Source organism: Neophocaena asiaeorientalis, unplaced genomic scaffold, assembly GCF_003031525.2.
Source record: "Neophocaena asiaeorientalis asiaeorientalis breed wild unplaced genomic scaffold, Neophocaena_asiaeorientalis_V1.1 scaffold192, whole genome shotgun sequence".
Taxonomy (NCBI): Eukaryota; Metazoa; Chordata; class Mammalia; order Artiodactyla; family Phocoenidae; genus Neophocaena; species Neophocaena asiaeorientalis.
Window position 1 is genome coordinate 4,929,684 of NW_020185326.1, and position 11,472 is coordinate 4,941,155.

At 39.7% G+C, this 11,472-nt stretch overlaps 1 protein-coding gene across 1 annotated transcript in view; it reads left to right on the forward strand.

The window, feature by feature from the left end:
• Positions 1-11,472, forward strand: part of XPA (XPA, DNA damage recognition and repair factor) — a 32,003-nt gene that overhangs the window by 9,550 nt on the left and 10,981 nt on the right. Inside the window, exons 3-4 of the mRNA XM_024734379.1 lie at positions 8,491-8,596; positions 11,109-11,274. Of these exons, the coding sequence (XP_024590147.1) occupies positions 8,491-8,596; positions 11,109-11,274 (272 nt within the window). The remainder of the gene's footprint in view (positions 1-8,490; positions 8,597-11,108; positions 11,275-11,472) is intronic.

The following is an 11,472-nucleotide window of genomic DNA, read 5'->3' on the forward strand; positions in this document are numbered from 1 at the left end:
CTATCCTGGAGAATGTTCCGTGCGCACTCGAGAAGAAAGTGTAATCTGCTGTTTTTGGATGGAATGTCCTATAAATATCAATTAAATCTATGTGGTCTATTGTGTCATTTAAAGTTTCTGTTTTCTTATTTATTTTCATTTTGGATGATCTGTCCATTGGTGTAAGTGAGGTGTTAAAGTCCCCTACTATTATTGTGTTACTGTCGATTTCCTCTTTTATAGCTGTTAGCAGTTGTCTTATGTATTGAGGTGCTCCTATGTTGGGTGCATATATATTTATAATTGTTATATCTTCTTCTTGGATTGATCCCTTGATCATTATGTAGTGTCCTTGTCTCTTGTAACATTCTTTATTTTAAAGTATTTTATCTGATAAGAGTATTGCTACTCCAGCTTTCTTTTGATTTCCCTTTGCATGGAATATCTTTTTCCATCCTCTCACTTTTAGTCTGTATGTGTGCCTAGGTCTGAAGTGGGTCTCTTGTAGACAGTGTATATATGGGTCTTGTTTTTGTATCCATTCAGCAAGCCTGTGTCTTTTGGTTGGAGCATTTAATCCATTCATGTTTAAGGTAATTATTGATATGTATGTTCCTATGACCATTTTCTTAATTGTTTTGGGTTTGTTTTTGTAGGTCCTTTTCTTCTCCTGTGTTTCCCACTTAGAGAAGTTCCTTTAGCATTTGTTGTAGAGCTGGTTTGGTGGTGCTGAATTCTCTTTGCTTTTGCTTGTCTGTAAAGCTTTTGATTTCTCCATTGAATCTGAATGAGATCCTTGCCAGGTAGAGTAATCTTGGTTGTATATTCTTCCGTTTCATCATTTTAAGTATATCATGTCACTCACTCCCTTCTGGCTTGTAGAGTTTCTGGTGAGAAATCAGCTGTTAACCTTCTGGGAGTTCCCTTGTATGTTATTTGTCATTTTTCCCTTGCTGCTTTCAGTAATTTTTCTTTGTCTTTAATTTTTGCCAATTTGATTACTGTGTGTCTCGGCGTGTTTCTCCTTGGTTTTATCCTGTATGGGACTTGCTGCGCCTCCTGGACTTGGGTGGCTATTTCCTTTCCCATGTTAGGGAATTTTTCGACTATAATCTCTTCCAATATTTTCTCTGGTCCTTTCTCTTCTCCTTCTGAGACCCCTGTAATGCGAATGTTGTTGCGTTTAATGTCTCAGAGGTCTCTTAGGCTGTCTTCATTTCTTTTCATTCTTTTTTCTTTATTCTGTTCTGCAGCAGTGAATTCCACCATTCTGTCTTCTAGGTCACTTATCCGTTCTTCTGCCTCAGTTATTCTGCTATTGATTCCTTCTAGTATATTTTTCATTTCAGTTATTGTATTGTTTATCTCTGTTTGTTTGTTCTTTAATTCTTCTAGGTCTTTGTTTAACTTCTTGCATCTTCTCGATCTTTGCCTCCATTCTTTTTCCGAGGTCCTGGATCATCTTCACTATCGTTATTCTGAATTCTTTTTCTAGAAGGTTGCCTATCTCCACTTCATTTAGTTGTTTTTCTGGGGTTTTATCTTGTTCCTTCATCTGGTACGTAGCCCTCAGCCCTCTGCCTTTATCTTGTCTGTCTTTCTGTGAATGTGGTTTTTGTTCCACAGGCTGCAGGATTGTAGTTCTTCTTGCTTCTGCTGTCTGCCCTCTGGTGGATAAAGCTGTCTAAGAGGCTTGTGCAAGCTTCCTCATGGGAGGGACTGGTAGTAGGTAGAGCTGACTGTTGCTCTGGTGGGCAGAGCTCAGTAAAACTTAAATCCACTTGATGGTTTATGGGTGGGGCTGGGTTCCCTCCCTGTTGGTTGTTTGTCCTGAGGCAACCCAACACTGGAGCCTACCCGGGCTCTTTGGTGGGGCTAATGACAGACTCTGGGAGGGCTCACACCAAGGAGTACTTCCCAGAACTTCTGCTGCCCGTGTCTCTGTCCCCACGGTGAGCCACAGCCACGCGCCCCCCGCCCCCGCCTCTGCAGGAGACCCTCCTACACTAGCAGGTAGGTCTGGTTCAGTTTCCCCTGGGGTCACTGCTCCTTCCCCTGGGTCCCGATGCGCACACTACTTTGTGTATGCCCTCCAAGAGTGGAGTCTCTGTTTCCCCCAGTCCTGTTGAAGTCCTGCAGTCAATTCCCACTAGGCTTCAAAGTCTGATTCTCTAGGAATTCCTCCTCCCGTTGCCGGACCCCCAGGTTGGGAAGCCTGACGTGGGGCTCAGAACCTTCACTCCAGTGGGTGGACTTCTGTGGTATAAGTGTTCTCCAGTCTGTGAGTCACCCACCCAGCAGTTACGGGGTTTGATTTTACTGTGATTGCGCCCCTCCTACCATCTCACTGTGGCTTCTCCTTTGTCTTTGGATGTGGGGTGTCTTTTTTGGTGAGTTCCAGTGTCTTCCTGTTGATGATTGTCCAGCAGTTAGTTGTGATTCTGGTGTTTTCGCAAGAGGGAGTGAGAGCATGTCCTTCTACTTTGCCATCTTGGTTCCTCCTCTGTTTTCTTCCTTCCTTCCTTCCTTTCCTTCCTTTCCTTCCTTTTCCTTTCCTTCCTTTTCCTTTCCTTCCTTTCCTTCCTTTCCCTCCCTCCTTCCTTTCCCTCCTTCCTTTCTTCGTTTGGCTGTGTTGGGATTTAGTTGCAGCATGCGGGATCTTTTGTTGCAGTTCACAGGCTCTTCGTTGCAGTGCTCAGGCTTCTCTCTGGTTGTGGCTTGGGGGTTTTCTCTCTCTAGTTGTGGTGTGCAGGCCCCAGGGTGCGTGGGCTCTGTAGTTTGCAGCACACCAGCTCTCTCGTTGAGGCTTGCAAGCTCAGTAGTTGTGGCATGCGGGCTTAGTTGCCCCCACGGCATGTGGGAATTTGGTTCCTTGACCAGGGATCAAACCTGTGTCCCCTGCATCGGCAGGCGGACTCCCAGCCACTGCGCCACCAGGGAAGCCCTATAATTGTAACCTTTTAAAGCGTATGTTTAGTATGTTTAGTGGCATTAAGCACTATACTTTCACGTTGTTTTGTAACAGTCACCACCATCCATCTCCAGAGTTTTTTCATCATCCCAAAACTGAAACTTTGTCCCATTAAACAGTAACTTCCTGTACAAACATTTTGATGTATTATCTTTGAGACTGTTTTTTATATGTGAATGAGAATGTAATATTTTTCTTTTATAAAAATGTCGTTAAGAGAATTTCTCCATTTCTTTTTTTTAATTAATTAATTTATTTATTTTTGGCTGTGTTGGGTCTTTGTTTCTATGCGAGGGCTTTCTCCAGTTGTGGCGAGCAGGGGCCACTCACTGTCGTGGCTTCTTGTTGCGGAGCACAGGCTCCAGACGCTTAGGCTGAGTAGTTGTGGCTCATGGGCCCAGTTGCTCCACGGCATGTGGGATCCTCCCAGACCAGGGCTCGAACCCATGTCCCCTGCATTGGCAGGCAGACTTTCAACCACTGCACCACCAGGGAAGTCCTCCCCATTTCTTAAATATTCTTTCAGAACTTTCTTTTTAATGGCTACATAATACTCCATTTGATGGCTGCACCATGATTCATTTAAATGCAGCTCTTTTGTTTATTTCTTTTCTCTATTCTAATAATTATTATTGCAGTGAATATATTTGGAGGTAAACTTTTGTCCAGCGATCTGATTCATAGCAGTAGGGTAACTGACCCAAAAGTATGTAAATTTCTGGTAAAGTTTACATACTTAAAAAAAGTTAAATTAACATTGATAGAAGGAGTAAACAACCTAAAAGCAAATAAACAAATGGATGTATTTTTCCAAATGAAATAACATGATCATGTTGAAGAGGGGGAGGACAGAAAGAACTAGTCCAATTGATTTATGAGGACAGTATTTGACAGTATATCCTCAATTTGAGGTGGGTGGGGTAAGGGGAAAACCACAGAATTCCTGAACTCATAGAGTGGTATGAGTGAAGAAATTTTGAAACTAGTTTAGATGTATTATTGGCTCATGCAGATGAATGTATTTCTTGATGTTGTTGGGAGCCAAGGTTCTCATTGTAGAAGAAAGGACATACAAATATGGAATGGGAGAAGGCAAGAAAGAACCCTGTGGGGATGGATTAAAATTGCCAGTATCAGTGTGAACTCATGATTTCTAAAACATGTATATGTGTATGCATGTAGAAGTGTACATGTAAACTAAAAAGTGAATTCAGCAAAGTTGCAGGAAACAAAATCAATATATAGAAATCTGTTGCATTTTTGTACACTACTAATGAACTATCAGAAAGAGAAATTAAGAAAACAGTCCTGTTTACAGTTGCCCATTTATCAGAAAGAATAAAATACCTAGGAATAAATTTAACCAAGGAGGTGAAATACTTGTAGACTGAAAACTATAAGACATGGATGAAAGAAATGGAAGAAGACACAAATAAACAGAAAAACATTCTGTGCTCCTGGGTTGGAAGAACTAATATTCTTAAAATGTCCATAGTACCTAAAGCAATCTATAGAATCAGTGCAGTCCCTATCAAAATTCCAATGGCAATTTCCCACAGAAATAGGACAAACAATCCTAAAATTCACATGGAACCATGAAAAACCCTGAATGGCCAGAGCAATCTTGAGAAAAAAGAACAGAGCTGGAGACCTCATGCTCCCTGATTTCAAATTATATTTCAAAGCCATTGTAATGAAAACAGTATGGTATTGGCATAAAAACGACACATAGATCAATGGAACAGAAGAGAGAGCCCAGAAATATACCTACACATATGGTCAGTTAATTTATGACAGAGGAGCCAAGAATATACAAGGGGAAAGGACAGTTTTTTCAATAAAAGGTGTTGGGAGAACTGGACAGTCACATGCAAAAGATTGAAACTGGGCCACTGTCTTACATCATACACACAGAATAATTCAAAATGGATTAAAGTTTTAAGTGTAAGACAAACCGTAATACTCTTAGAAGAAAACCGATGGGGACTTCCCTGGTGGCACAGTGGTTAAGACTCTGCTCCCAATGCATGGGGCCCAGGTTTGAACCCTAGTCTGGGAACTAGATCCCACATGCATGCCACAACTAAGAGTTTGCATGCCGCAAGTAAGGAGCTTGGAGCCGTAACCAAGGAGCCTGTGAGCTGCAACTAAGACTCAACGCAACCAAGTAAATAAAAAACAAACAAAAAAGAAAATAGATGAAAAGCTCCTTGACATTGGTCTTGGCAATGATATTTTTGGTTATGATACCAAAAGCAGAAGCAACAAAAGCAAAACTGTTAAACAAGTGGGACTACATCAAACTAAAATGCTTCTGCACAGCAGAGCAAACCTTTGAAAAGCCCACCAACTGAATGGGGGAAAATATTTGCAAATCATACATCTGATGAGGGGTTAGTATCCAAAATACATAAAGAACTCCTACAACTCAATAGCAAAAAACCAAACAATCCGATTAAAAAATGGGCAGAAGATCTGAATAGACATTTTTTCCAGAGAAGACATACAGATGGCCAGTATGTACATGGAAAGATGCTCAACATCACTAATCATCAGGGAAATGCAAATCAAACAACGGTGAGCTACCACCTAACACCTGTTAGAATGGTGGTTATCAAAGAGACAAAAAATAAGTGTTGGTGAGCATGTGGATAAAAGGAACCCTTGTAAATGTAAATCAGTGCAACTACTATGGAAAACAGTATGCAAGTGCCTCAAAAACTTAGAACTACCATATAATCCAGCAATCCCACTTCTGGGTATTTATCCAAAGAAAATGTAAACAGTAACTCGAAAATATACATGCACCCCCATGTTCATTGCAGCATTATTTACAATAACTAGATGTGGAAACAATCTAAGTGTCCATCGATGGATGAATGGATAAAGAAAGTGTGAAGTGTGTGTGTGTGTGTGTATACATACAGTGGAATATTATTCAGCCACAAGAAAGAATGAAATCTTGCCATTTGTGACGACATGGATGGACCTTGAGGGCATTATGCTAAGTGAAGTAAGTCAGAGAAAGTTAAATACCATATGATCTCACTTATATGTGGAATCTAAAAACAACCCCCCCCCCAAACTCATAGATACAGAGAACAGATTGATGATTGCCAGAAGGGGGAGGAGGAGGGAGGTAGGTGAAATGTTTGAAGTGAGTCAAAAGGTAGTGAGTCAAAAGGTACAAACTTCCAGTTAGTCATGGGAAAGTAATGTACAGCATGGTAACAGTAATACTGTATTACATATTTGAAAGTTGCTAAGAGACTAGATCTTAAAAGTTCTTATGATAAGAAATGTAACCGTATGGTGACGAATGTTAACTAGACTTACTGTGGTGATCATTATGTAATATATACAATTGTTGACTCATTATGTTGTACACCTGAAACTAATATAATGTTATGTCAGTTATATCTCAACAAAAAAAGTGTACAGTACATGTATGAGTATTTGTGTGTGTGTCTATATATACATATATTTCCTAGCTCTGTTCACAGAAATGGCCGTGAAGCAGAGGTAGCCCAGTAGCAATGAGCGCAGCTGGTGTCCAGATCTTGGATGCTGATACTGTTCTCCACTAAAAGGAACCAGGGCCCTTCAGAGAAATAGCTGATTCCAGGGTTGGGGCAGGATGGCTACAAGATGAGCTTGGGACATTTTGTAATGCCAGAAAATATGTAAGTGTTCAGAAAGTGATAGAAGCATGTTACAGAGGCATAAGTGTCAGCTTGAAGGGGCTTCCACTGGCCAAATTTCAGGCAATTTGAATGCTAAAATAATGAAGGACACCATTGAAATAATAGGAATCCATGAGTCCATATGGATAATAAATGTGTTAGTGAATGAAGGACTGAAGGGGGGAGGGGAAGGCTCTTGATTACAGTAGACTGGCAATTTCCAAATGGTAAATGTAAAGGGAGTGATGGAGTTGAAAAATCATCCTTATGTATATTTAAAAATTTCCATTATAAGGCATTTTTAACATTAGGAAAACGTATGCACATTTTATGGCTTTTGATTAATAATACGGTGCAGTAGCCTCCTGATTGGTATTTCTGACTGTCATTTCTCTCCATCCAAACACATTCCAGTAACCAGTTTTTTGAAGATGCCACTTTGACTATATTTTCAGTGTTTCCTTTTGTCCATAGCTATGCCCCTGTAATATTTTAGAAAGAAGAGTGATTTTTTTTGTTAAGAGTGGAGATTAGTAATATTGAGGAGTGCTAGAATACTGACTGACCTTCTTGTGTTGGAAGTAGGTAAGGGAAGGCAGTGATAGGAATACGTTGAACAAATGGCAACTCCATTTTTCTTCCTGCTGGGACTTGTGGCAGTTCTCAGAGTTGGGGCTTGGCAGTAGCAATCATCCTAAAGACTTAGGGGTAAAACCTTCAGACTTGCTGGAAAAAAAAATTCTGTAGGATAAAGATTCTTAGCTAGGTATTTGAAATCTTGAAAAAAAAAAAGAATCCGGCCTTAATCTGCCTAGAGTAGTTTCCGTGCTGGGTATTGAGGATATATAGCTAAACTAAATACAATCTCTGCCTTCAGGAGATTTCCAATCTAGTGGTTGAGACAGATGAAGAGGAAGCTGTTTACTCTGTTGTTGGGGGTGAGGGAGAGAAAAAGTTTCCCATTTGAAAGTGAATTCTTTGTTGCCTCTGTTTTCTGTGTTACATGTTGGTGCCCATCTCCCTTATCTGTAAGCAGCTCCCCCACCTCCCTCTGGCCTTGAGACTAATCTTTGTACTCTCAACAGTACTGTGGTAGGCCAAGTAATGGCCCCCAAAGATGTCCACATCCTAACCATCCCGGAACCTATGCATTTATTACCTTGCAGAGCCAAAGGGACTTTGCAGATATGATTAAGGTTAAAGACTTTGAGATGGGGAGATTATTCTGGGTTATCCAGCTGGGCCCAGTGTAATCACAAGGATCCTTAAGAGTAGAAGAGAGGCAGGAGAGAGTCAGGGGTAGGTGTGATTATGGAAGAAGCCATAGTGATGTAAGAAGCTGCAGTTGCTGGCTCCAGCTTACATCCCTGGAGAAAGGGAGTCGTGAGTCAAGGAATGCAGGTGGCCTCTAGAAGCTGGAAATGGCTGGTAATAGGTTGTCCCTCAAAACCTCCAGAAAGGAGTGCAACCCTGCCATCACCTTGACTTTAGCCCACTGCGACCTGTGTCAGACATATAAACTACAGATCTGTGAGAAAATAAATTTGTGTTATTTTAGCCACTAAATTTGTGGTAATTTGTTATACCAGCAATACAAAAGTAATACAAGTACTTTCCATGTTGTTTGAGTTCAAAAATACTGGGTGAGTCCATAATTTTTTCCTTTATGTTATTTCCTTTTTTCCTTAAAAATATTAAGATAAATGTAAGATTACTTAATCAAGGTTTTATGTTGTCTTTTACATAAGTATGTTTGTATCAGGCATAAAATACATGCTGGTAAGCTAATAAAATAGCGGAGGCTCTATTCTAATCACAAAAAAAGGCAACTTAGAGAATTAATCTTCCTTTCTTTAGGACCTGTAATGGAATTTGATTATGTTATATGTGAAGAATGTGGTAAAGAATTTATGGATTCTTATCTAATGAACCACTTTGATTTGGCAACTTGTGATAACTGCAGGTACTTATTTTTATTTCAGAGCATGTTCTAAATTACTAAAATTTAATGTTTGCTTGTAGGTTTAGGGCAAAACAATAATTAGATCCATTTGGATTTAATATTTTCTTCATAAATATGTTTTTTGTTTTGGGAGTTTCCTAAAATTTCTGTATTTTCCATTTTGCTAAAGAATTACAGGAAGACTGTGCTTATCAACGTTATGCCACATAAATAGGAAGGATGTCCCTGGTTCTGCCATAAATATGTCCTTTTCCTTTCTGCTGGGGGGTTGCGGGGGGCGTTAACCATCTCTCAGTAGCAGGTTCCTAACCGTTCTCTCCCCCCAGCCCCTAAGGATCCCTTTGTTTCTTTCTTTGTTTGATTAGTGTGTGTTGTTGATACCTTGGTCAGAGGACTGGCACCTTCAATGAGAGGAGGGAAGTTATAACGCCTCCAGCTACTCTTCTGGTACTCAGAACACCTCTTTCCATTCATTTTCTACTCTCCTGAATTGGCAGGGAAGAGATTAAATGAGGAAAAATCACATTCTTCTGTCATTCTTATTCTTCTCCTAGCCTTTATCTCTTTTTGTATCACCACGGAATATTACTCACTCCACTTGGTTCTCCTGTCCCTACTGGTTATCTCAGCCAAGTCCTGTGTTGGTGTCTTTCACACCTAAAGATTCCACCTTGGATTCTTACTTAGCCCTCTTATCTGTTCCCTGTCCCCACTTCTTGTACGTACAGTCCCAGATCAACTGCTCACACGCCTGGTGGACCTGCCTTTTCAGAGTCCCTGCTGCAGACATCTAGAGCCATCACCACTGACTTGTTGCTAAGTAGATCCCTAGAAGATAGAACGGGAGATGTTTCTGGTCTCATGATCAGATCTGTGATGGGAAATGTTCTGGTACCCACTGGAATTATTAACTCTATTCCCAGTGATGTAACAGTATCATTAATGCACACAGTGGTTAAGGCCCACAGTGTTATCACTCTCCTTAAAGTACAGATAGTGTTCAGGAACTAAATTACCACATATAACCTTACTTCCATGAGAAAATGGAAGCAACCTAATTATCAATTTAAAGAAAGTTATGTAAACATAATTAGGAATATAGCCCTTCATTCTATTTGTTTTTTCCAACATCTTTGACGATTATAGATTAGTACAATGTACTTTACCTGTCCCCTCCTTTGGTGTATACTTCCAAATTATTTAGTCTTCTTAAAGTTATTCCCAATTATAACTCCTCTCCCCCTCCCCCCACCGCCTGTCCTATACCTCCTCCTAAGTGTTCACCATTTCAGTAAAGGCCAACTTCATTCACTGGCTGTTTCTCTATCCCATGTTTAATTCCAAATCCATTTGGGTCTATATTTAAACCATGTCCTGAATCCATCTGTTTCTCATCCTCTGTACTATTACTGCCTTAGACTGGGCACCTATCAGCTCTTGCCTGGACCACTGCAGTAGTACTCTTGTAACTGGCCTCTTCCCCCACTTTTGCACGGTTAGTCTCTTTTCCATATAGCATTTTACTCAAAACTCTTTAATGGTTTCTAATCCATTTAGAATAAAATTGTCTTCACCATTTCTTACAAGACCCTTGCCTGTCTCTGACTTTATTTTCCATCACTCCTCACCATCACTTACTTTAAGCATTCTGGTCACACTGGCTCGCTTGTTGTGAACTCCATTTGCAAAGCACACTCCTGTCGTAGAGTCTTTGCACTTTCTCTTCTTTCTGCTATGAATGTTCTTTCTCTAGCTATTCAGAATGTTTTCTGACTTCTAAAGGGCCCTGCTCAAATGTTTCCTCATCAGTGGCATTCTCTTGATTTCCCAATCTCTCTGAAAATTTCTGTTCCTTTACCATGCTTTGTATTCCTTTATAGCACTTTTATCAATCATCATGTTTGCTTATTGACTGTCTTCTCCCAACTAGAATGTAAGCTTCCTGAAAACAAGGCTTTGTTTTATTCTTTGCGGTATTCCTAGTACCTTGAACAATACCTAGCATGTAGATGGAGAACAAATGAATGAGAAGAGCTATGTAATTGACTATGTCTCCATTTTTACCTGGGCTTTGAAAAAGCTCAGAGCCAACTGGAAACTCAGCTGTGCTTGGTGCCTTTGGACCTTGCATGTTTATATTCCTTATATCCTGCCTCTCCTGACTTTAAGCCTTATATTTTCTTACTCATTGAGTCTTAGTTCTCATTTATATTTGCTGTGTTCATGTAAGTTATTTCAAATACTTTGTGGAAAAGAGGGACTTAGTAAAAAGAAATTCTTAACATGTTAAATAACACGGATCTGCTGCTAATATAAATAGCTTCTCAGAATTAGTAAAAGAAAGTACTTTTCTGTTGGAATTCTTACGCTGCTAATTTGACCATGAGAGTTTCAGGAAAAAGTATTTTATATGTTTCTTTTGGCATGTATGCCCCTAGGTTTGGGGACTGTTTGAAAAATCTTAATTTGTTTAAAACAACTACTTTATATAATGGACTTAATCTGTTTTCAGAGATGCTGATGATAAACACAAGCTTATAACTAAAACAGAAGCAAAACAAGAATACCTTCTGAAAGACTGTGATTTAGAAAAAAGAGAACCAGCTCTTAAATTTATTGTGAAGAAGAATCCTCATCATGCACAATGGGGTGATATGAAACTCTACTTAAAATTACAGGTCTCTAATAAGTTACAATCAGTCATGTTAAACCCTGGGTCGGGTGAAGTTTTAACAATGAACTAGTTATAATCAGTTTTTACTTACAGAAAGTTAAAAAGATCCTTTTCATTTTATTGTTTTACATGAGCCATCGTCGTACATAATGACATTTAATAACATGTTTACTTATTTTGCTTTTTTTTTTTTTTTTTTGGG